Consider the following 26072-nt stretch of genomic DNA (forward strand, 5'->3'; position numbering starts at 1 on the left):
TGAAACGGCAACTCTCACAACTTTCTCTGTTCCACTGAGTTTTCTTTCAGATTCAAGAGTTTAATTAAAAAAATTTCCCCTCCCCTTCCAGCTAGGGTTGTGTTTCTTTCTTTAATTATGTGTTCTACTGTAGGTTGCTTCAGATTTGGTTGATTTCTCAAATTTTTTTTTTCTTTTTTGGAAGAAGATTTTCACCGTTGAGTCCTTGATCTGTGGCTTTTCGTGATCTTTTTGAATTCTTTCATGGTTAGTATGCTATAAAATTTCCAAATGTTGGATGGTCAACATTTCTTAGAGTTCTGGGTTATCTTTGTCTCTTGTCTGTATCTCTTTTGTTTGTGATTTTGGTTATTGGGCTCATGGGTGGAATCCACCCTTGGATGTCTGGCGTGCATGAGTGGTTTCAGTTTCACCTGTCACATTCTGTTTGATTTTTCGTCTTGGATCCTTACAGCGGCGAATGATTAATGTCTGAAGAAATTAGGTTTTTGGATTCGAGTTTGGTCTCGGTGATTCTACATTGAGGAGGATTTTTGTCGTGGACATATGGTAGGAGACGAGGAGGACGCCGCCGGTTCCCGAGGACAGTGTCAGATCTCCGGTGCCGGCGGCGGAGGCCGCAAAGCATTCTGGAGGTCGGCATCTTGGTCTTCCAGGTCTGCCTCTCAGAGTTCTGCCCCCTTCGATCATGTCAAAGACTTCTCAGATCCTCATAATAGCACCACCGACAAGAACAACGGCGGAGGACAGTTCCGAAGGTTTCCTGTTCCTCTCACTCCTCGGTCCCAGCATAGTAAGGCTCGCTCTTGCTTGCCCCCCTTGCAGCCATTGTCGATCACTCGCCGCGGCTTGGACGAGTGGCCCAAAGCTGGTTCGGATGATGTGGGAGAATGGCCCCAACCTCCCACCCCAAGTGGTCGAGGTGATCCGAACAAGCCCATAGAAGGTTTGAAGCTTGACTTGTCTTCGTTTCAGAGAAATCCAGATCCCACAGGGACTCTTCTTAAGAAAGACAGGATCGCCTTCTTTGATAAAGAATGCTCCAAGGTTGCGGAACACATATATCTTGGTGGAGACGCTGTTGCTAAGAACAGGGATATTCTCAAGCAGAACGGTATCACACATGTTCTCAACTGTGTGGGTTTCGTTTGCCCTGAATACTTTAAATCCGACCTCGTCTACAAGACATTGTGGTTGCAAGATAGTCCTTCTGAGGATATCACTAGTATTCTTTATGATGTCTTTGACTACTTTGAAGATGTAAGGGAGCAGGGCGGGAGGGTTCTGGTCCACTGTTGTCAAGGGGTGTCTCGTTCCACGTCTTTGGTGATTGCTTATCTTATGTGGAGGGAGGGCCAGAGCTTTGATGATGCCTTTCAGTTTGTAAAGCAGGCCAGAGGAATTGCGAACCCCAACATGGGCTTCGCTTGCCAGTTGTTGCAGTGCCAGAAGAGAGTACATGCCATTCCGCTGAGCCCCAGTTCGGTTCTGAGGATGTATCGGATGGCACCGCATTCACCTTATGATCCTCTGCATCTGGTTCCCAAGATGTTGAATGATCCTTCTCCATCTGCTCTGGATTCTAGAGGAGCGTTTATAGTACATGTGCCTTCTGCTATCTACATCTGGGTTGGTCGAAGTTGTCAGCACATCATGGAGAGGGATGCAAAAGGAGCTGCTTTCCAGGTTGTTCGTTATGAGAGAGTGCAGGCGCCGAGAATAATGGTTGAGGAAGGGGAAGAGCCATCAGACTTTTGGGATGCCTTTTCAAATCTTCCAGATTCAGTGGATAAGTCTGGGAACATTGTCAAGATTGAATCAGCAGCTAAAGTTGTTCCTGGTGAGAGGAAGGTGGACTCGTATGATGGGGATTTTGAAGTCTTCCAGAAAGCAATCACTGGGGGTGTGGTGCCTGCCTTCTCAACACCGGGGGCTGAACACGAAACTCACCTCCCTGCGAGGGAAAGCAATTGGAGCGTTCTAAGGCGAAAGTTTGCCTTGGGTGATGTGAAAGAGTTTGGGGCAGGTCCTAAGGTATCCCTTTGTAGAGTCTATTCTGATTCAATGTTGATTTTCGACCCTGATAGTCGGATAAACAAACTTCCACATTTGTCAGCGGACTCATCATCATCACCTCATTTTTCTCCAAGTTCCTTTTCTTCTGATTCAAGTAATAGCTCTAAATCTAGTTCAGAATCGCCTTCACTGTCCCCATCTACATCTTCTTCTACAGCCTCACCTGCTTCCTCAACTGTGCCTGATTTGCCATCCAAGACGTCTCTTCATCCCATCCCTAACATTTCAGAATCTCGTAAGGTTGGTCATGCTTCTTGTTCCCAAGTAATCTCATCACCATCTAAAAGATTGGTTCTCTCTCTTGCTGAACGGAGAGGTAGCTTGTCACCTTCGTTGAAGCTGCAAACCTTGGCTGATGATAAATCTGTATCATACAGAAGGGACACAATCACGTATTCAACTTCTTCTGCAAGTCAACAGAATGAAAAGGGGAGAGACAATAATTCGTGCTCTTTTATAGGACTTTGTAGTAAAGAAAAAGTTTCAGATTCTATTGAGGCCACTGCAATTGAAAAGGGAGATTCAACTCAAGAATGTCAGTTGCAAATGTTTCTAGGGGCATCTCTTAACGACCAAGCAGCCGCCAATGAAGGTTCTTCTGTAAAGAAGTATCCTCTGCAAGAGGTCCTGGATGTTCCTGTCTTTGCTGGATTTGTCGACAATTTTTCTGGGTTCTGTAATCCAATTGACCCCATAGTTTGCCGCTGGCCTACTTTAGAAAGGGTTGCACCATTTGGCACTGCCAATTTGGATTCAGAAGCTGCTTTTCTTGTCTTAGTTCCTAGTACTGGTGTAGGCAAGCATAAAGATAGGATGATATATTTCTGGATTGGAAAATCATTCAAACATGATAATTGTCAGCTTCAATTAGATGTCGGCAGCAGTGTAAGTGATGTAGAAGCGATTGACTGGAATCAAGTTGTTTGTGATTTTCTTTCTACAATGGGTCTACCGAAGGACATCCCCACTGAGGTATGGAAAAGTTGAATTAGTCTTCTGTTTGAGTTTTTTTGTCAGTTCTCTGGTTTCTGTTAAAGACTGCTACCATGAGGGGTGTTTGCCATTGTTACCGTGAGTGGGAGTGTAAAGATGATGAAGAAAATAAAAAATGGCTGAAACCCTAAACCTGCCGCACTCTTGTTACTGGGGTTTTTTCGTTCTATTTCTGTTTATCCTTATTCTTTCCCTGTTCAGAGTGTTAACGTGGGGTTCCTTCTTTCTATTTCTATTTCTTGTTTCCTTGCCATTGCCGGTAAACTGGTTTGAATCTCGTTAGAGTTCAGTCCAGTCCTATCGAATGCAGCTGTGATCTGGAAGAGGTTTTCTCCACCCTAGGACGATTCAGGTTGTAGCGCATAAGGGTGAACTTCTATCTGAGTCAAGTGGGCTGAATCAGTGTTGACTCATGGTAACACTGACAAACACCCCTCATGGTAGCAGTCTTTAACAGTTTCTAAACTAATTGGTGAAGTATATATATGGTTCCATGCATCTTTTTTCTGAGTTTACTTGCCACTGCTTGGAAATTTGAATGATACACTATTAGTTCTCAGTTGGTTTTGGACCTTGTTACTGCTTCTGTCATTTGCTTTCTAAATATCTCATGCTTTACATGAAACACAGTGGGTGCATGGTTAATATTTGTCGTCCAGGCTTATTGTATGTATTTATTTTCTTTTTAGTCATTTTAGTTCTTTCCTTTGTTTTGTTTTTTTTCCCCGATCCCCCACCCAAAAAAGAAAGAAAGAAGAGATAAACTAGTAGTGAGAAGAGAAAAAAGAAAAGGTAGTATTTACAGTGTTTATTACATCAAAATCGATTGCCTGGGTTGTTGATTCATCGTTGGGGTTTGGATTTACAATTTATGATTCAAAACCCAAAAAGAAACCTGGTTTGATGAGGATATACTTCTTTTAGTTTGCTTTGCTTTATCATTAATGATGTAGGACAGCCATTGTTCTGACAAGTAGATAAACCAAAATACAGTGACTTGGTGTAGGTTTTTGAAATCTAGGGATTAGGGGCATTATGGTTAAACTTTATGGGTATTTATATTGAGACAAATAGGTTTGGAGCTGGATGGAAAAACGTAAAGGCTTTAATGCTCAATGATTGGTGGAAGTAAGGCTGATAAGCTTCTGGTCTTGAATTCTGGAAAAGGGGAATTGTAGGGCCTATGCCAATAAACAGTAAACAAGTACCAACCCACAAGTAGGACTGTTGGTTGCAGTTGTACAGCAGTATCAAGGACTTGATAACCACAGTATTAAGGCTTGCTTGGACCCAAAATTAGGTCAACAATAAGGACACAGAAACAGTACTTAATCCTCCAAAGATGATAGCAATACCATGGTTGGATTAGAAATTACGGCAGGTCAAAGTAAATAGCACTTGCTGTCAAAAGTAGTAACTATGTATAACTCCCAAACCCTCGAGTAGAATACCCCCAAACTGATATTGGTAGTAAGTCTCAGTTACAAAAGAAAACCCTTAAAATTATCTGAGTCATCTGATGGGCAGATAACTGGTTACAAGTTCAAACAGAATAAGTTGCTAAATACTAATCCTACGTTATTGGTCGATGGACACCACAGATGGTTCCACAGTTAGATGTTGATGGAAGGGGCTGGTATGCTCCTTATGACTTCAGAAAATCAGCAAGGGCTGCTGGCTGGATGTGGCACCACAGCCTAAGGTAGGAATTAGAAACTAGAAATAAAATTAATAACTTACTGTCCACAGATCAAACCAGCTATTGGATATATGGCTGAAAGTACTATTGAAGGAGGAGGCCAATGAAGGTATTACACTCTCAAAGTTTGGAGAACTGCCGGCCAGAACTGGAGTTATAAGGAATTGAAGCTTGCTGTAGAAGGAGAACAAACAGGCACAGTGCCTCGGGTTTATAAAAGCTTCAATATCTGCTTCTGTTGGTGGGTTGATGGAACACTCTTCAAGTGATCAAACAGCAGCAACAACAGTGATTAAGAGATGTTTCGATGCTTCACTGATCAGTTCTTGTAACAGTTAAAAATAGAAACCAAGAATGGGAAATGATAGACTAGAAAGGGGAAAGAAGAAGAATATGACCAAGACCTCTCACCTATGACCTTTTTCAATTTCTCACCAACCGCAGGTCTCTCATCATTACTGCATCTCACAGCACAAAAGGCAGGAAGCCTATTTTTTTCATTCTCAAAATTGTGGGGTGCGTGTTGGCAGCCCCTCATTTATTTATAAACAGAAACTGGATCCCTCCTTCGTTAGAAAGGAGATCTCCTTACAATTTGATAGCCCTCTAATTAGAAACTAAATACAAAATAGAATCTAACTTGTAGCTACTTAAAAAAATAGAAAGATCCCTTAAATTAATTACTACTACTACTACTACTACTACATAAAAGAGTTTATATTAAAATGGAAAATAAATAAAGCTAGTAAAGTCCCCCATGCATAGACTGTGTAACTTGTAGTAGTGGGCCTCAATCTGTCCCATGAAAGTGGGATAGGTGGCTTGCTTGATGGGTTAGCTGGTGCTGGCTCTTTCTTTTCTTCAACCTTCCTTGAACCACACCAGGTAAATAAGTGAAGTGAATAAGAAAGATTTAGAACCTCAGCAATAATATCCGTTAAAAAATTAATGGAACTGCAGATCATTGGAATTCGATTATAGAAAAATAAGTGAAGAGAATAAGAAAGATTTAGAACCTTAGCCATAATATCTGGTTTTCTTGGTGATCACATTTACCTCAACTTAGAAATTCTATAAACTTCATATATATATATTTGATTTGATATATCTTTGACTTAAAACTATTACTTCAATAATAGAAATCTTGTCATGGACCGACATCCAGTCAATATTGTGTCCATAGCTTTTTCCCAAAACAACCTTTCCCCGCCCGCCGGGGGGGGGCTCGTAAAGGAAAAGTTATGAAGCTTAGATTAAGATAGAAACTGTAAGCACTAGCATAATTCTCATGGCACCAACAAATGCTACTATTTGGACTCAATAGTAGATAAGAGTACAAAGTTATCCTTGAACCCCAATAAACGTAGTATGTAAAGGAGAGTGTATCAGTATATATGCATCTCTACATAGCGCCGATCGTCCTTAGAAGTCGCAAGAACCTAAAAGCCCCTTGGAAAACCGTCTAGAACTTGACACCCAAAAGAAGATCAAAAGCAATGGACTTTAGATGCGTAGAAGCAAACTTAATTGGTAACTAGATAAGGAAGTCTTCAAATGTATCTGCCACCTACCAAGAACAAACAAAAAGTAACTTGATGTGCACAAGGGGTTAAAGAATCCCTTTTGGCCTGTGGCCTAGGTTCAAGATAACAGAATCAGGGACGACATCAGTTCCAATCGGAATCATCCGGAATTAGTTGAAACCCTAGAAATTGGAATCAGGAAGAAGCAAAGATTTTCCAAAACCTTTATTTATTTATTTTTTCGGAGTTTTTTATTCAAAAGGAGAGGGACCGCGACAATGCCAGAGTGCAGTTTCCTACCAATGAGGGGTGGGTGATTAAATCATCCAGTACGGGCGTTCAATATGGAGAGAGAGTGTGGGGTCCACAGTTGGGATGTGAGAGGACGTGCTCAGGAATCTACACACTGGCATCATGGACTTTTTTTTTCCACACACATTATAGGCGTATTTAGAACTTGACACCTTTTAAATGCCCCTTGTCTTACTCTAAAAAATGCATTTAAATTAGGGGTATGAAAGGGTTTTCAAAAATAATTTGAAAGTGACATCATTATGTCATTATCAAAAGTGTCGTTATCATGCACACAGTTCGAGTACACATGTGAGATGACAATATTTACCCTCATTGGAAAAATTTGTATGTAATACTAAAACGGAAAAAAAGTAAGGTTACAAATTATTTGACACCTTGAGGGGTGTCAATAAGAAATTCCCATATATAAAAGCTTACTTAACTGTATATATTGAGTAAGTCTCCAATTGAGGTAAAGCCTACCACACACTGGGCCTTGTTTCAGGTTATATAGATACCAATCAAGTGGTCTATGTGCTATCTCCAAGATGCTTTGGATATCCTATTTTACTAGGGTAACTTTGTTGTGAGATGTTCCGAGGGAAAAAATGGGTAGGGGTTAGTTGCTGGTTTCAGTGAAGCTTGCAACAGCAGATGGGTGGGCAGGGCAATTTGTTTGTTTCTTCAGATGATGCAGGTTTAACCATCTAGAGAGTCTGGTCTCTGGACCAGATTGATTGAATACAAACTTTGTATCATAAAGTTGTATCTTAATGTTTCAACCAACCTACATCGAACATTTATAGGTTTTAAATTGCTTTAGCCAAAGTAGGTAGTTGATACTACATCATGACTAGTACATAGATTTTTAATAGGTTAAAAATGAAGAGGTAATGGGTTGGTTTTTTAGCCACTACACAACAATATCACTAAGTTCAGATTGTGTCACCAGTAAACAGATTAATTACCCACTGAAGCATGTTAGACTCTGAAACCGTACCCGCTGATGGTAAGTTTTCTTGTATGCAAGAGAAGTGATTGGTAAATACATCTGAGTGAGTGTGAGTTATTTTTGTTTTTCAGAGTAGCCTGTGGCTGGTGGTTGTTGACAGTACATGTGTGATCTGGTCGTTATTTTTTGAGGCTTTTGGTATTTCTTTGATTTTTGTGTTTTGTGAATGGCATATCAACAACTCTTTTATTCTCTCCAGTTCCTTAGAAGAAAATTTTATTCTGAAAACTTTGTATCCACTGAATGGAATCTTTGGGCTTCTATCTAAGACTAGAACTAGCCATTTCTATTGTATTTTCTCTTTCTTGACTCTCGATAGCTATCATCATATCAGTAGAGTGGAGTGGAGTGATATTTTCTGGAATTTTCATGTATAAAAAAAATGCTTAGTTTCCCCTCTCCCCTGGTTTAGGTCTTGTCAACTAGTTATTGTTTTTCTTTTTGCAGTTTCTGTTGGTGATTCTAACTCTGCTGGGTATTGGACTTTTTGAAAGGACAGGTAGTTAAAGAAGAATTGGAGCCAGAGGAATTCCTTGAATTGTTGAAGTGATTGTACCAATTGCTAGAACAAATGGAAAAGCCTGCAACAACTGGATCAGATCATTTCTTCAGTTCGCACATTATGCACTGAAATTTTGTTTGCTATCTTTGTAACAGCTTTGCCTCACAAGATTGGCCAGGTTCTTCCTTCATCCTATAATTTAATTCATTATTAGTTTATAAAATAGCAAAGAGGTCCGTTCGTTATGTATAGAACCCAAGTGGCCATTCTGAAATTTACTGTAGATAAAATATTTTGTGCCTAAAATGCTGTTTCTCCGTCTCACTCAACTGGAAGTTGAAGTCCTTGACCCAATTGTTTTTTTACTTCTTAGTCATTTGGTGTTTGCTTTCCCTCGAATCCTACTGAAATTGTCAATTTTTTCCACGGAGCTGACCCAATACAGCCCAATTCTGCAGTTCTTTGTGTGCTTGGTCTCCTGGTGTACAGAATCTGTTCTTTGCACAAAAGTTGAAATACTAGATAGGTTTGTGGTGTGGTGCTGTTTTTGACCAATCGAATTTAGGTTGTAGTGTAGGTAGCCATAGGGCTTTAGCAACTTACCAGAGGAATTTCCTCCTTTCTCTTCAATTCTGTTACAAAGTTACCTTGTTCTGAAATTGGTTTTTCTTTTTTCTCCCCCCTGATTTCTGTTTGCAGGTATCCATCGAAGTAGTTTCTGGTGGCTCAACTGGATGTACAGTATATGACAACCCTCATAAACACAGATAAACCAACTTGTAATCTGTGTTTCTGACTCCGGACATCTCCTTGAATGTACATTACCAAATATTTCAAAAGCGTTCCAGCGGAATAGATATCTTGAGGACTTAAATTCAACATTGCTCTGTTCATTGTGTACAGCCAAAATTGCCATGGTCCTGGTGAGTGTTGATAAAATACCTCCTAAACTGTAAACCATGGTCAACTGATGGTCGTCAATTAATATTGCATTCTCTACAACCTCATGACCATTGGCAGTAGCTTTTACGCATATCGACTTTACAAGATTTGCAAAACATGTTGATGTCTGACTTTCCAGATTGTGTATTGTTGGTGTTTTATTCATAGTTTTGAGTATCAGATTGCTTGATCTGGATCAGTAGTCTCTCTTTGGCCGATACATGTGCTTCAGGGATTGAGCAGTTCAGACCTGGATTGGTCAGGTGTGGTGGGTGGCCTGCATAATGAAAACACAATACACAAAATGTGGTGACCATTTTTATTGGTTTCTCCCAAATCTGGGGAGACTAAGCTTCGAACCATTTTGCCCAGATCTTCAATGCTGTTGAAAAACATTGCCCAAAAAAAGCAATAACACATTGATATCTAAAATCGTTTTGCATTTTCACCAGTTTTAAGTTTCAACTCAACATTTAATCCCGTGGGAAAAGAGGAGGGAGAGGCGGAGCCGGTCAGCAGAATGTTAATCGAGGAAGGGTGCATGTCGTTGTCCTCGAAATTGAAAGGCATTTAGAGAACTAAAAAGTTGTAATTTGAACTCGGGAAAAAAGAATGTCACGTCTGTCTCTCATTCTCTCTACTCCTTAAAACAAGGGGGTCAAGGTGTGGGATTCGGCTCCTCTCCTTGGAAGGCATCATCCAATGAGTGTCCAATGAGGCATCTGACGGCTTGGCTGGATTGTGTGGCATATATCTTGGTACATGTTCAGTCCACTATCGGGATGCTTGTGGCAAAGACCAGCCTTTGGATGCTCATTGATGCCCTCCAAGGAGAGGAGTGTAATCCGTCTTTTTATATGGAGAGGGGAGAGACAAACTCATGGGAGTGTTGGCTCATTGGGATGTGTTGTCTGCTCATTGTCGGATTTGGAGAAACTGAATTGAGAGATAAATCGTTGGCTTTGTGGGATGAAGAGATCAGTTGTGATTGTCTTCTTGAGGTTGGTCTTCATTGTTGAGACTGGTTGCATTTTAGGGCTAAGTGGGCGTGTTAATGGGATGGTCAGGGTCAAATCTTGGTAAACTACCCCTCCAGAGGGCAAAAACTCAAGCTTGAGCAGTCATGAATCTTGAAGCAGTCATCGTCTATCATGTGTAGGAGGATTCATGTCTGCTCTTTTAAAACTAGACTGAACTGAATTGAAGAAAATCAATTCGGCTTTGGTTTTAAAACAAAGAATTTCGGTTTCACCGATTGAAAACCCGTTCTATCAGCACTCGTCCCAGAGAGGTTCTGTTTGAACTTCTCTCTTATTCTTATCAGCTGCCTTCGAAGAGACCTCTCTTATTCTGATTAGCAACCATCCGTCCTATGTATTGCCCATGTCCCCTTCCAATTCATAGATGATTACATCATTGGTTATGCACTACATACTCATAGAACAAATTAAAAAAGAAAATACTAAAAACCTCCCCCCAATATGGTTGATAAACCGAATCGAATCGGTTTTGGTTTGTGTTCCTATGCTCAGATCGGTTTTGTCATTCTGTACCTTGAACCTAACCGATTGACACCCTTAGAAGGAGATCGTCAGCATGACACCCCTCAATATTCATTGGCTTGGTAAGGTCTCATTACTGCAATATAAAAAATCAAAGGTACCACCCTTAACCTGGGAGTCGTTATCGTCTACGGTTCCTTGACTGGTGCGGTTCCCTAATTCCTCTCACAAGAGGGGGGTGGAACCCACCTGGAACTCTGACCGAACAGTCTGCCCATGTGGGGTCCACCCTCCTTTAGTGAGAGGAACTAGTTAACCACACCGGTCAGGGAACCGTACTCTAAAAAAATTCCTTAACCTGGTGGTAAGGTCTCGTTATTGCAATATAAAAAATCAAGCCTGAGTGAGAAAACATAATAAGAAAGCTACAGGATTGACCACCCCTTAGTCTGATGACTAACGAGTTGATCGGAAAATTTTATGGAAAGATTAATGGTTGTGCCATTTGTTCAAACTGAATTATAATCAACTAAATCTCATAAGAGGGCTCATATTACATCATACGAGACAAGCTTCTGGAATCCAATACACCACCATCAAAAATTTCTTTTGACTATCCACGTGCCAGTACAGAAGGTTTCTGTAGCAGTTATGATGCCTCTCTCTTTTAAGATTAGGCGCATCTGTTAATCCTACCAGAACTAAAACTGGGGCTAGTATAAAGGGGTGGAGGAGAAGAATCATTTGGCTCCAGGTAACATGTTAAATGACTTAAATGGCAAAGATCAGGGCAACATAAATTTATCGTATTTAACCTGCTGTGCCTTCCCGAGATGAATGACATAAAAGATTTCTATGCCAGACCATTATACTCTTCAATTATATCCTTCTCCGCATGGCAGCAGTGTCTGCAGAATAAGAATGGCAGCTTGTCCAGTGTAATAGGAACATGGAAGTCCAGTCATGATTCACAGTCATGTCCTATCATAGCAGGGGTTGCCATTCAATGAAGTAGCACTGGATCCCGGCACATTTTCTGATGGTGTAGGCTTCTGAGGTATACTTCTTAGAAAGCTTTTCGCATAAAGAGAGCCAAAAACAATAGCCTGCTCATGCATTAAAATACTTTTTAAGAGATCTCAATAACCAGAACAAAATAGTTATTGGAAGAAGTTATGAGGTTCAAGCTTACAGCTCCAATCCATTGCTTCCAGCTTAGAGGATGTGCAAACCACATGCAAGACAGCATGATGCTCACCAACTTCAAAAGAATTGTAATAGGACACCAAGAATCAGAAACATACATCGTGTTTGATCAATTTAGCTAACATGACTGACCAAGTGACCAGTACATAAAGCACAATGTAATATTTGGAGTTCTCATTACCTGTCTTGTGGTCATTATGGTGGCGAATGTGAGAGCACCAAATGTGCGGATTGTGTAGGAAATAAAGAATTGACTAGCTGTTGCAACCTAAAATTCAGATGTGGTAGCAACTGATGGTCAAAATACGTTCAAAGGAAAACAACTTGAACAGGCAGTTCACACTTAACACATCTACTGTGGGCAAAACTACAGAAAAGCTCAGCAAAGATCACTTACAGTTGAAAGCAGTGCAACGTCGAAGAAGCAATCATTATGGCGGTATACAAAATCTATTGCTAAAAGAAGATTCCCCTGTAATACAAGTCCTAGTTCAGAATAAACATTGCCAACATAATCAGTGACCAAATATTAAAATCCTAAACATAGGGGGCATTCTTGGACTGGCAAAAAAGTAAACCTACACTCCAAGCTACATAATAGGACATCAATAAATACGATCCCAGCAGAGAGTGTAGAATAGAAGTATGACGTTGAAAATGAGAATGTAGCAGCAGGCCAATTGAAAATGACATTAAGTAGAAAAAACTCAATGCACTAAGCCTTATCCCACACTATTTGGGGTTGGCCACAAAATAAAGTGAAAAACAATGAAGCAGAACTAATTAGCTTACCTTAAGCAACTAGGAAAACAAACGTTATTTAGTTTAACCAGTTCCATAACCAATACAAGAAAGGCTTGCTAGTCATCAACAAGAATTTACTCAATAAGTAGAACCAAAATTGGCAATGTAATTAGCTACCCAAGAAAGACTGTGTAATTGGAATAAATAGTGCTTATTATCTTCCCTTGGTTCAACAAACCGAGAAGAAAAACAATATGCAAAAATTTCTCTTTGCTTCCATTTGTTTAACCTAGATAAGTAACAATTTTTTTGGGGGGATAAAAACATATAAAGAGAATGCAAAGCATTAAGCAAGGTACAAAATTACTTCTAATCATCAAAGTTTTGCATATAACAAGATTACTTTCCAACTTCTTACGAATTCCCTTAAGATGGTCGGGCATATTGGCAGCCATTCAATGCAGAATCACACCAATCTTGCACAACAAGTGCTGAAAACTACAATTTAAAAATTAGACTCAGATACGCTTGTCTTTTTTCCATATGCTCCTTGCTCAAGAGAAGGTAACGGAAGGCCGTATTCAAAAAATTGATGGAAAAGGCCAACAAGAACTACAAAATACATTCCTGAATTCCAAGCGCTATTGTCACACATAACATAACAGTTTACTTCACTGCTCAATTGAGAGTATACATTTCCAATGGCACAAGTCCATAGCATGATCATATGATGATGAATATACTAGGAAAACAAACTCTTTACCACCCATATACAAGTTAATGGAGAAACACAACGACCAATATGCACAAACCAAATAATACAAATAAATCAAATCAAACCAACCACAAAAGAATCCATCAATTTTAACATAGAAAACCCTTCCGAGTTGAAAGGGAAAACCGTGGGCCCTAGTCCAAAGAAAACTTCCACTATGATCAATAATGGTGTTACAATTCTCTCTAGTCAATGCTCGAAGTTACCAAACATCAAGAACAATAATCCCTCTTGGATAGCGAAATAACTCACCAAATAAGTGGATCCACAAGATTACTACTCTCACCTCAATACCTGCCATGACAAACACATGAAGAACTACACACCCTTTCCTTTAATTGACATAGAGAATGTCACGTCGTAACTTGGTACGAGGAACACGAGCACCTTCTCTTTTTTCATCCACTCACTGTTACGGCAGAACACAAGAGAAGAGAAAGAAATCCCGTATATCCTCTCACGAAAACGAAAAAAGAAGAAGGATTCATACACTCACCACTGTCCCTTCCATTTATATAAAAACAAAAGTGAGAAGACGTGAGAGAGTGGAGGTCGGTTTCCATTTCTTACCGTATTAAAAGTGTGCGTGGATTCCCTCCTTAACATTAGGAGGAACCCAACAAACTCCCCCCTCCAACTCACGAGGAGGAATCCGCCAAACCCAAATCTACCATGTCTACATCTGTGCATCCTTGCAACACAGGTTTTCCACCATAGCTTACATCAGGTTACTCACGTTGTAGGAGTGCCCACCACATTTTTCCAATCCTATAACGTGGTGCTTTTTCCATTGCAAAAGGTCTACTAAATTCATTCTTCATCCTACAAACCGCTAGTATGCTTTTACCTCGAATGAACAACTCTTGTTCGTGGCACGGATCCAACTACGCACTGGTCAAAGGTTGTACTTACATTATGCAACTACTCTTGCATAGGTTTTGTGTTTATCGGCCTTTGCTTCTTTAAAGCATTCCGGTTCAATTGCATATACTGATGTGATTGATACTCGGTATACGGTTGCCACTCCTTGGTAGTTGAGGTTCAACTGGTGGCTCTCAAGGGGCTGCTCCCCTATTCAACATCAATTGTACCAACTGTGAAAACACCATTATCGTCGTTTGCATCTTTATTGTCTTGTTGTACATCTCCCTAATCATTATGTGCCATGGGTGGTGGAGGAACTGGAATAAAATTAATGAAGTCATCAGTATCATTAACATAGTTATCAAGGCGTCGCCATGGCGTCCAAACTCCTTGGTCGCCTTGGACGCTTGGACGCCTTGGGCGCCATGGCAGGCGCCTTGCCGCCATGGCGGAGTAGCCTTGTTTTTTTACCCTCTAAAACGCCATGGACGCCTTCCCGCCTTGATAACTATGATCATTAATCTATTAAGGTGTGATAGGATTTTTTACAACCCAAGAAAATAATAATATCTACATTCGTACTGACAGCAGTGGGGAACTTTTTCATTTGTCGCCTCCTCCCCCTCTATGTATCTCTTTTACGCTTTCAGCACTCCTTTATCATATGTTTTCTTGGTACTCCATATACCAAGTACCATCACTTCAGTAGCATCCCTCCTTTTTTGCAGTAGTAACATATAATCTCTTTCACGACTTGTATTTTCGTCTCCCTTGTTTTTCTATGACAAGTACTTCTTGTTGAGGTGAACCCAAGGATGTTCTTCTTGTCTCTTCATTCAACAGATTTCCTATTACTCGACTTACTATGAGCACCTCATCTGATGTAAAATTACTAAGAGACATTACCGATGTCTCCCAAGTATTAGGTAACAAATGGAGAAGAAACAAGGCTTGTAACTCATAGTCAAGCACCATCTTCATAGAGGAGAGCAAATTTAAAATACTTTTCACATTATTTGAATGTTCTGGAATTAAGATTCATTCTCTCTACTTCAGGTTAACAAGTTCTTTGATAAAAAAAAAAAGTGTGTGTTGTCGGCAGTCTTAATTTCATACAACCCTTCTAGTTTCTTCCACAATGAATAAGCCAACGTTTCTGTGGATACATGATGGACAACTGTGTCATAAAGAAATTATCGGATAAAGCAAACGAATTTTTAGTCTAAGTTCTTTCATTTGGCATCAGACATTTTATTCGGTTTCACCGTATCACCCTCTAAGGGGTACATATCTTTGCAGTATAACAAGCCTCCATCTTCGATTTCCAAATCATCCAATTGCTCACATTCAAGCTAATCACAAGAAGCTCACTCCGATACCACTTGTTAGGAAAAATAAACCATTTCCCACCTATGTGCAAGTTAATGAAGAAACACAACAACCAAATATATCTGTTGGATTCCTCATGTTAAGGAGAATGACCACACACAATTTTAATAAGGTGAGAAGTGGAAATAACTGACTTCCACTCTCTCACGTTTTCTCACTTTTGTTTTTATATAAAAGGTAAAGGGGTGAGTGAGTGAACCCTTCTTTATTTTCTCATTGCCATGAGAGAGTATATGCGATTTCTTTCTCCTCTCTTGTTTTATCGTAAGAGTGAGTGGAGGTGCTCGTGCTCCTTAGAAGGGTTTTTCTTGTTAAAACTGGTGTGCTCTTATCATAGATGATTTAGCCAGAGACATTCAAGATCAGACTGCTTGGTGTATGCTTTTTTGTTGATGATGTTGTTTTGGTGGATGAGACAAAAACAGGGATTAACGCCAAGTTGGAGTTATGGAAATCAACCTTGGAATCAAAAAGTTTTGAGATAAGCAGAACGAAAATGGAGTATATGGTTTGCAACTTTAATTACACTAGGACAAATAACGAAGTGGTGAAAATTAATGAGAAAGAGATTCTGCAAAGTGATTATTTTAGGATTCTAGGCTTAATCATAAATAAAGAAGGTGATATAGAGGATTATGTTTCGCAACGAATTAAAATAGGATGGATGAAGTGGAGAGGCGCATCCGAAGTGTTTTGTGATAGACATATTCCTTTAAAACTATAAAGGACAAATTTAATAGGACAGTCATACGACCAACTATGATGAATGCTGCGGAATGTTGGGTAGTTAAGAAGCATCATATAGATAAACTCAGTGTAGCTGAGATGAGGTTGTTGGGGTGGATGTGTGACAAAACTATGCAGGATAAAGTAAGGAATGATAAAATTAGAGCTGATTTGGGGGTAGCTCCTACACATGATATGCTAAGAGAAAGTTATTTGAGGTGGCATGGCCATGTCCAACAAAGGCCTTCAGATGCTCAAGTATGGAAGAGTAATTTGATTCAGATTGAAGGAGCTAAAAGAGCCAGGGGCAAACCTAAAATGACTCTGGGAGAAGTGAGGAAAGACATGCATAGCTTAGGCCTTATATCAAGTATAACCTCGAATAGAGCTGATTGGAGGGTAAGGATCCATGTAGCTGACCTCATTTAGTTGTGATAAGGCTGAGTAGTTGTTGTTGATTAGCTAATTAGCTTTGCACAAATTTGGTAGTTGTGGTTTTCCATTAACTTAAACACAGGTAGGAAAGGGTTTGTTTTTCCCAACAGAATAAACTCGCATGCTTTAATTGTTGGATTACCTGAGGAAATATATCTGTGCAAAGGCAAATTAACCCTAGCCCTTGCCAACTGGCAATGACAACCATTCTATAAATTATTGCCACTGACAAGATGCCTTATGTCAACAGCTTTTCTATTTCTTAAGAGAAAAGACCAGCCAAAGGCCACATACATAGAACAACCAGAAACCACCTTTCAAACTAAAGGTAACATACTCAATAAATTATCATATGCAGCAACAGTAACAGCATCAAATAAAGAATTCTAATTGCTTATAAGAGGGAAAAGCAAATTTTGTGCTCCACCAGGACGTCCACTGAACTGACACCCCCATGCAAGGTTCAAATCTATAGCTTGATTGAAAACCACTCCTAAATTTGTGTTTTGAGACTTCTACTCCGACAGGACCTCTCTCTCTTCAAATTCTGATGGATCATCTTTTAAAAGGAACGCAGACTGCAATTAATCGTCAATTTGGAAATCACTATCGAGATAGATTCTCAGCATGTTGTAAATGTGTTCAATAAGAGCATAGTGGGGCCCCATGTACAGCCAGGCATCCAAGTAAAATCGTAAAAGCTTTTATTTTCTTTAATATTGTACAGGGAAGCTACTACGAGAGATAAGCTAATCAAGCTGTACATTTTATGGCTTCATTCAGTTCTCCTAAGTTTTTGTTGGCATCTGTAAAAAAGGAAGCTAATATATGCATGCAATTCCTCTCATAGTTCTCACACCCTTTTCTATTTTCAATAGATTTATTTATTACCTTACAAGAGGAAAAATGCAGGAATAAGGAACTGTAGTCCGTATTACTCCATGCAGGATTAGAGAAATGAAATTGAGATGTAACTGGAAGAACTTACCACTTAAACTAAGAACACAGGAACACAGTGTTGTATAGAATATTTGATTGTGTATTTCCATATTATAACCCTTAAATAGTTTGTCCTGGAACGTGCTTGTGAAGCCATCAAACCTGTTAAACATGCAAGTGAGCACAAGAATAAAAGAGAAACTGCATTCACTTCCAAATCTACATGACAAAATCAACAGATATAAATCAGGTAATTTATAAATGAAATCACTTTTTTATTTTGGATAAATGAAATTAAAGAGATCAAAGGAGACGCAAGATATGAGGTGGAAGAACAGATCACAGTGGTGGAAGGTCGAGAAAGTGACCAAATCAGTGCACACTCTTTATGAACACATATGAGAACTCGGATGAAAAAGTCTGTTTAGTTGCTCATGGGCGCTCTAACACTAAGAGACCCTTAATTATTGGGTTTTTTGTGCTTTTAAATTTTAACATTAAGGTGTAGCAACATTACACACGTTTTCACAGACTGGAAGCGACATCACGAAACAAAAAATCCTAGACCATAAATAGAAACAAAAAATACATGTGATATGACAGCAACTTTAGAAGGAAATGCAGAAGCCTTAACTTGAATGCGACCTCCTGACCTTGAAGTCCACACTTGCAGGCTACGGAAAAGTCAACTCAATTTAAAGTTGGGTCTGCAAGAACTCCTAGTGAGATTCTACAAGACTCGGCATACCCAAAAAGATTTTCTCTAGGGTGCATCTATAAATTACAAATTCTCAGATTCCAAATTATTTTTCAACAAAATCTAGGAATAGTTTGATTGATTTGACAGTATGAAAATCCCGGGTTCACTTTGTTTCTATTTTATTTAGAGAAAATTACTTGGACACCCCCTGTACTATGGCCATTTTGCTTACGATTACCAACGTTTGAAACAATTACTTGACACCCCCAAAACCTGATGGTGTTAGTCTGCTGTTAGTGTTTAATTGGAAATGTCCATTTTACCCTTATCACCTATTCAATAGAAAACAACGAAATTGACAAATTTACCCCCCTTCTCCTTCTTCTTTTTCTTTTTCTTCATGTAACCCCACCGCACCTACCTCCTACTGATTTCAAACCCTGATCGATTTCAAAAAATTTCTCTTTTCTTAAACAAATTTCAAATCAAAATAACCCAAAACCCTTAATCGATTTTCAGATTAAAGATGTGAATCTGAAAATTGATTAAGATTCAAACCCTTAATGGTAACTGGAATCAAACTCATTCACCTACAGGCGGAACTGTAATCAGAAGTGGACCGGTAGGAAAGGATGCCCATGTTCGCCCATGTTCATGAACTGTATTTCCTCTTTCTTGTCCGATCCTGGATCTGGGCCAGCATTGACAAGAGTATCTGGACTTTTGCCAAATGAAATATCTAATTTTGGCGACAGTAAACCTTGTTTTTGTCGTAATCCTCACACAGACACATAGACCCAAACAGCTAAGCTGATTCATGAGTGGTATTTGTGTGAAGGGTTCGTTCGAATCTGATACTTTTAAGTGTACGTGTTAAGCTTTCACTTTCCCCTTCATATATGGGTTGGTGAGGAACTAATAATGTAATGATGGGATCCACTTCCTCAGAAAATTAAGGAAGAGAACTAAAAGTTCTGGATTTCAATCCGATAAAACACATGTCAATACGAAGATGAAATGAGAAGTAGAAGTAAGAGCCAAAGACTCCTATCAATGTGAAAGGTACTTAGATATTCCGTCTCTGCAAATGTCGCCAGGAAACTAGAATCAAAGCTTCGATTCAGCAGAGATCAGAGACAGAGGTAGAGAGAGAGAGAGAGCAAGACAAGTAATCGTGTAGAACTTTTGAACCCTTAATGGTTTTTGAAATAGCTGCCATGGCTGCCCACTTTTTTTTTTGTTGCAGGAAGAAGAAGAAGAAGGGGGGTAAATGTCACTTCACTACACCTTAAGGGTAGTTTTGGTATTTAAAAAATATTTAACCCATGGTAATGGTGACTGACTAACGTACAGGGCTACTTGAAAGAAATGGTAGACTGCAAGGGGTGTTCAAATATTGTTTCAAACATTGGAGAGAATAAGTAATTAGGCCATAGTACAGGGGGTGTCCAAGTAATTTTCTCTTTTATTTACCTCAAGGGAGTCTCATTGTGTCCAGAAATCGCAATTTTGGGGGGGGGGGATTTAGTAATTTACTGCCTCCACAAGTTTCTATTAAGCTATCCAGTTATGGGTCTTTTCTCTAATTGCAAATTAAGACAGGGTAATAGTCAATTACTGAATTCTAACCCACAGAAGTGTCAAGAAATGGAAATGTAAAGGTTTTACCATCATCACCTATGGTGAACAAATTCCAGTTTTCCTCGGAGCTTTGCTTTCTTTATTGGATGTTGAAAACTGTTTGTACATGTACAGCTTAAATTATTAAAATCTCTACAGTTATCAACACCGCCCCCCCCCCCCCAAAAAAAATTAAAATTCAGGCGGTGGTGTTTATTGCAAAAAGGGCATTTTTATGCTCATCTGTTGTTTTGAGTTCACTAATTATAACTGGTTCGGTAGCTTCTTGAATCCTAGAATACTTATTTCATGTCAATCTTCGATTTCTAGCTCTCGGGTTGCAATCCAGATTCATCAATGATGAATCTGCATGATAAAACTTTAATTCTCACAATCCTACATCGTAATTTTCTTTTTGCCACAATACTAGAATTCCTTATGAGGTAATCAACTACCACAACCACCCTCAACATTTTTAGTTGAAACTTCAATACCTGAACCATTAAGAGAAGGGTAGCCTAACCATTTTTAGTGCAAGAGGATAGCCCAAACTTATATTCTGATTCCCTCAGAAAAGCAAACTTCCACTCTCTTTCTCCCCTAGCAGTCCCCTGGCTGCCCATCTCCGCCCCACCACCATCCCCACGGCCCCACCTCCAACCCCTACCCCGCCCTTCCCTCTCCCCACCCTCTACATCTCCCCTCCCCACGTCCTCCTCTTCCCAACCCACATCTCCCTCATCCCGACCCTGCCCCCTGCTACTCCCTGCACTCCCCCTTTTCCTCGCCACCCCATTCCTGCAACTCCCTGCCCTCACCTGAGCTTACGCCCTCTGAAACTCTACGCCCCCCCATACCTACAACCCCACACCCTCCCCAACTTCCCCCCACGCCACCACCCTCTTCCCCACCCCTAACCCGCGTTAAGTTCTAAAACCCCCAATCATCGTCTCTAGACGAAAGCAACCATAGATCGAGCTCTACGGGAATCAGGCGATCTATGATAGACAAAGAGAGAGATTGGGGCAGGTTAAGATCAAGGACACATAGCGTCTTCTAGAGATATTCTGAGAGGATCTGATCGTCTGCTGCAGTTGATCATAATCCTTTTCCGGTGGCGATCGGAGTTGGAGGTGGAACAAAGATGATGAAAATTTTTTTGTGGCAGAGATCTTTGCAAATACCAAGAAACTAGCAACCTCAATCAGTAATTGACAACTACAGCTGATGCAGAAGAAAGGATTTTGCAGCGAAAGTTGAAAGAAAGGAATGGGAGAGGAGAAGCTAATGGCCTTTCTCTCCTCCCTCTTGAACCTTTGAAAACTATCTACCTCTCTCTGTCTCTCTCTACAACTTTTTCGGTTTCTGCTTTTGCTTCCACTTCCGTTGCGAGATCAAAATGGAGAGAACAAAGCAAACAACAAGAAAATTCACATGAGGAGAGGCTCATCCCAAGCAATTGTCCTACCACGAGTCGCAGCAGACGGTGACATAGTATATGTAACACCAGATCTCCCACCTTGCTTGTAGATGGAAGATTCTCGACCCTTACGACGTTGACAGGTTTCATGTTTACAAAAGAATTGACCTGCATCTCAGGGACAAGGTAAAATTATACTACAGTGTTTTTTTTTAATGTTCGAGGAAGAGGGGGGATGGGGGATGGGGTCAGGGGAGGGAGATGCAGGGGTGACGAAGGGGGAGATGCAAGGGTGAAGAGAGAGAGATACGAGTGGGAAGAGGGGAGGGATATAGCGGGAGAACGGGAAGAGTAGATGCAGAGGGGTGGGGAATGCAGAATGGGGTGGTGGTGGGCTACCGTATGGGGATTGTAGGAGGGGAGGAGAGGAAATCAGGGGTAATTTAGGAATTTTGAATTATCAGGAGAGAAAGAGAGATGAAAGTTTGGTTTAATGGGGGAATCAGAAAAGAAGTTTAGGATAGGGGAGTTGGTAAATAACTAAATATAGGGCAGGCAAGTAGAGGGAAGTGAAAGTGTTTAGCACATAACTAAATTAAGTAATTAATTCACATACATGATACAACATGATTATCATCTCTTGAAAGGTTTAAACAATAAGAAATGGTGCATCTAAAAATTATAGTATCATAGAAAATATAACAAGTGAATAACAGTAACGCATGCCAGGGATCAATTACAAAATTCAGATGCCAAATTCAAGGAGAATGCATTTTGGATTGATACCCGAGATAGCCAGCCATTAAGGAAACTCCCCAAACTGTGCTTTCCCTTCCTCTGTTGTATGGACTAATGTCAGCTGCTGTCTATGTTCAGAAGGGTGAAAAAAAGATGTTGTTCATTAGCTTCCATAAAAAATCCAGACAACTACTCAAAAATTAGATGAATCAAATGTTAATTGATGCATAAAATATTAGTTAAAAAGCTATAGTTTCTTGACTGACACACCTTAGACCATTAATAGTTCCAACATTTTCTTCAAATATTAGCATGTAATTGTACAGCATAACTTTCAAATATAGAAACACTTCCGACAGTTGAAAGGCTACAGATTATCTCTGTCACAGTTATAACCATGAAGAGCATCTCGTGAGAATAAAAATAGGAAATTATTGTTTAGAATGCCTAGATACATACCCACATGTCGACCCATCCACCATGCATTACGTTATTGACATCCACATACACTAGCACTGGACCACGATTGATTTGTTACGAATATAACTACCTCCAATGGACCAAAACATATCTGACCAACTGAGTAAAACAAAAGGCTGCACCATAAACTAGCAGCCTATCACAATTGGCAAGCCTAGCAGTATCAGTTTCACCCACCAAAATATTGAAGAAAACAAAAAGGCCCGACCTATTCAAATTGCATGATTTACTTGTAGGTTTCAGTTTGCTGAACTTTTAAGTAACCGCATAAACCACAAAAAGGTTTCTATTACAGAGATTTCTCAATCCAGAAAAGAGAAGGCAAAGCAACATCAGTTTTGCAATGATGTTTCTTTGCAGTAATCAAAGGGTTTGTGTATTTAGAACCCATAGCCTCAAATGCAGGAAGACCAAGCTTTGATTACATTTACCGCATGGTCCTACTAGAGGTGGCAACCCAATAGGTACTTTCTTCAGCATGCGGTATCTCCATATGTTTAATATAAAAATTAAGAGCCTCAGGCAAGACCAGATCAGTATTCCCTTCTGCTTTCTCAACTCAACTAAGACTTAGGCCAACTAAATGGGGTCAGTGCTCCTTGCGCTTATCCTAAGAATATTTTTACTTTTGGCCAAGTATATGAGGTGTATTCTAGGAGAGTCCAATTAGTCTTTATTTAGCTTCTAATTGTCATTAGAAACTTTTATTTTCTATCCTAGTTAAGTAAGACGTCTAAAGTCCCATAACAATTTCTTACTCCCTATTTTTCCTTATTGTTCTCTATTTCTGCAAACCCTAATCAGCTCTAACCTCTTCCGCACCCTCTTTCCTTGTAGTTCAGTCTTAGAACTCTAAAACCCTGGTCTGTCCTTTCTGTTCATGGATTCAGTGTAAACATATAGAATTATAAGACAAAACAAGATTCATGTTGAGACTCATCATTAGCCCTTTTAAATATCAACCAACCACCATTCAGTGGCAATGAAACAAGAATGATACCAGGAGGTGCTCATCATGATTACCGGATATAAAATAAAAATGGAACAACCCAGTGTTACTAGGACTGCCAATAAGTAGTCTTGTCCCTTGTATCTTTTTTGCATAATGATTGTGCCCCAAACCTGTAGAAGGAATAAAGTTTGTCAGCTTATCCAACCACATTTTTTATAATTTGCATAATTTCATAACAAACAAAATAAATAACATTGCTGGATCAAATGTTAGATAGCAAGAGGCTTTTGTATCCCAGACATTGCATCCATAACTGAAATAGCAAAGTCCAAGTAAATTTGCAAGGAAAAATTCAGAGGGGTAAAAAGACAAATTTTAACCAAATATAATCAACTTACCATAACAGGTATCATTTTGGCACATTTTGCAAGTGTCTGAACTGGAAAACTGACATATTTGAGAGCCTGAAGCAAGAACTTAATGTCACTATATTACAAAAGAAGTTTTCTCCCATTGCTCAACTCCCAACGAAAGCTAATCATGTAATAGAAGTTTAAAGCAAATAGAGAAGCCTGTGATTTTGTCATTAATTATTTTGCAGGAATATGTTGTGATCAATGATATCAAAATGTATATATTACCTCATACTGGCATGTTGTGGTCAGTATGTTTGATACTGATATGAGGCAATACTTATAAATTGGAGCAACAGGGTCCAAGGCCTTTTTGCTTGCCTGTAGAGGAATGAGCAAATCAGAAATTTGTGTCAATGCTTCCTAAGACCTAGAAACATTTAATAGATATTAGCTACTCACCAATAAAGCTCCTGCAGACACAGCAGATGTCGTAATGCGGTTGCAGAAGACAAGAAACAACGAGTATTTAAAAAATTCTTTGTTCGCCCCATAAGGAACTCTCATGATCTTTTCCTGCAGGAATATAACTCGTTTTTTCAGCCAAAAGCGTAAAGCGAGCAACTCAAAACCTAACCCCCCCCCCCCCCTTTTTTTTTTTATCATCAACTCAGCATAAAATAAGGTTTTATTTCATTACCAGGTAAATTAATAAGTGCTAAAAGGTAAAATAAAAGCAAGATCTTCCACAGTGCACATATTACACTCCCTCTATAAGCCATAACACTTTTCCGAAGCTTACATTCTGGTGGTGTTTATCACCCACTAATCAGATTAAATTGAAACTTACTTTCGTCCCCTCTCCTAACAAGTTAACAGATAAAAGAATGAACAGGAAAGAAATAAGCAATGCCAGAATGGCTAACACTCGGGGTCAAAATCCCACGATTGATACAGTAAATCCAATATTTCCCTTATAGTAACACAGATTCATGCTTTTCAAACAAAGGAAGATCTTGAATTCGTAAGCATACAAATACAAATTGAAAAAACAAAATCTGCAATCTAGGGAATCTAGATTGAACCTTTTTTTGATTATGTTCCATAATATAAATGGTGATAACTAAGATTGCGAGGAAATGAGAGAAGCATCGTGCCTGTAAGACACCATAGATAACAAGGGTTGTTATGATCCCAATGACAGCGAAGACACCCTTCCACAACTTGTTCTCGTTCTCAACAGGTAATGGAGGTTCGGCCATGGCCCATACAAACCAGCACTGTTCAAGAATTCAATGAAACATAAAAATCTATCAAATAAAGCCTCAAGAATATCATTAAAAGCGGCAAGAAGATAGAAAATGAAGTGAAAAAACTGATGAATAAAGGAGACTGCAATGTGACATCACCAGTGGTCAGCGCTGCAGCTCACCGGAAAGATAGAAAGAGAAGTGACAAAACCGATAGATTTTGGAGTGGGTGCTTTCGGAATCGAAAGATTGAGTTCGATCTGGGAACACGGTTAAGAGAAAAGAGGGGAAAGAGAGGAGGAAGAGAGAGTCAGAAGGACACGCGTTGAGATGGGATGAGAAGAAGGAGAGAGAGAGAGGGTTTAGCACGGGTTTTAGTCTTTTAGGAGAAAGCTTTTTGTGATTTGCGAAGCTTTTGAAGCTTAATTAGCTTTCTGACAGGGATGAAATTCCTCTCTTTCGTTTTTTTCACGTCGCCGGCGTTTTGTTCCCCCCCCTCTCGATTTTTTTTTTTTAGAGTTTATTTTAATAAGACTGTTTGCTTCCTTCATCTCCGCCACGTCAGCCGGCCCCAGTGGACTTTGCTTAGTTGACCCTCTCAAGTCGCTGCACGTGCCATGGAATTTACTGAATCGACACTGAAATGACAGTGTTACCCACCTCCTTCCCGAAATCAAACAATTTTCATAATCTGAAAATTGAAATGAATTGGTTTGGTTTTATTTGATTCTTGTTTTGTTCTTGTACTTGGTTTCATTCGATGTGTACACAAACTGTATAATTCGGTTTAAGTAGAACGAAACAAATAAAGTTGGGAAAAAAATTCTAACCTTGTGAAGAAAAGGTTAATTCTGGTGCTTTCGACACTTTCTATACTATAATTCCATAATAGATAATTGGGCAATAGGTCGCTATCTGGTCATGTAGCGTGGAAATCA

The 26072-nt window shown here is 39.6% G+C and overlaps 2 protein-coding genes across 3 annotated transcripts; one reads left to right on the forward strand and one right to left on the reverse strand.

Moving 5' to 3' along the window:
* The first annotated feature begins 267 nt into the window (after window positions 1–267).
* LOC122651814 (protein-tyrosine-phosphatase MKP1-like) lies at window positions 268–8971 on the forward strand. 2 transcript variants are annotated; one of them, XM_043845364.1, is made up of 3 exons: window positions 268–3048; window positions 8092–8277; window positions 8799–8971. In XM_043845364.1, exons 1-2 carry the CDS (start codon window positions 547–549, stop codon window positions 8098–8100), a joined length of 2511 nt encoding a protein of 836 aa, XP_043701299.1. In that variant the 5' UTR covers window positions 268–546; the 3' UTR covers window positions 8101–8277; window positions 8799–8971. The 2 variants fall into 2 exon arrangements, with proteins under 2 accessions (XP_043701299.1, XP_043701298.1); XM_043845363.1 differs by having other exon boundaries at window positions 269–3048; window positions 8097–8277.
* Window positions 8972–11136: 2165 nt separating this feature from the next.
* LOC122649474 (UDP-galactose/UDP-glucose transporter 5B-like) lies at window positions 11137–25577 on the reverse strand. Its single transcript, XM_043842647.1, has 12 exons — window positions 25317–25577; window positions 25042–25164; window positions 24347–24460; window positions 24173–24265; window positions 23930–23995; window positions 23603–23701; window positions 22148–22227; window positions 17671–17783; window positions 12147–12235; window positions 11931–12017; window positions 11736–11804; window positions 11137–11649 (listed from the first exon to the last, which is right to left on the reverse strand). The coding sequence occupies exons 2-12, from the start codon at window positions 25144–25146 to the stop codon at window positions 11518–11520; spliced, it is 1047 nt and encodes a 348-aa protein (XP_043698582.1). The 5' UTR covers window positions 25147–25164; window positions 25317–25577; the 3' UTR covers window positions 11137–11517.
* Between the last annotated feature and the right edge of the window lie 495 nt (window positions 25578–26072).

The sequence above is a fragment of the Telopea speciosissima genome, chromosome 2 (assembly GCF_018873765.1).
Source record: "Telopea speciosissima isolate NSW1024214 ecotype Mountain lineage chromosome 2, Tspe_v1, whole genome shotgun sequence".
In the NCBI taxonomy this organism is placed as follows: domain Eukaryota; kingdom Viridiplantae; phylum Streptophyta; class Magnoliopsida; order Proteales; family Proteaceae; genus Telopea; species Telopea speciosissima.

What these genes read in the sequence shown, in the direction of transcription:
- LOC122649474 (XM_043842647.1), bottom strand. Translation starts at nt 25,146, where the DNA reads ATGGCCGAACCTCCATTACCTGTTGAGAACGAGAACAAGTTGTGGAAG. An exon ending in TGTCTGCAGGAGCTTTATTG is followed by an intron (nt 24,266 to 24,346) that starts GTGAGTAGCTAA and finishes ATTCCTCTACAG; the next exon opens with GCAAGCAAAAAGGCCTTGGA. An exon ending in TTAATGGCTGGCTATCTCGG is followed by an intron (nt 17,784 to 22,147) that starts GTATCAATCCAA and finishes CATGTTTAACAG; the next exon opens with GTTTGATGGCTTCACAAGCA.
- LOC122651814 (XM_043845363.1), top strand. Translation starts at nt 547, where the DNA reads ATGGTAGGAGACGAGGAGGACGCCGCCGGTTCCCGAGGACAGTGTCAG. An exon ending in CGAAGGACATCCCCACTGAG is followed by an intron (nt 3,049 to 8,096) that starts GTATGGAAAAGT and finishes TTGAAAGGACAG; the next exon opens with GTAGTTAAAGAAGAATTGGA.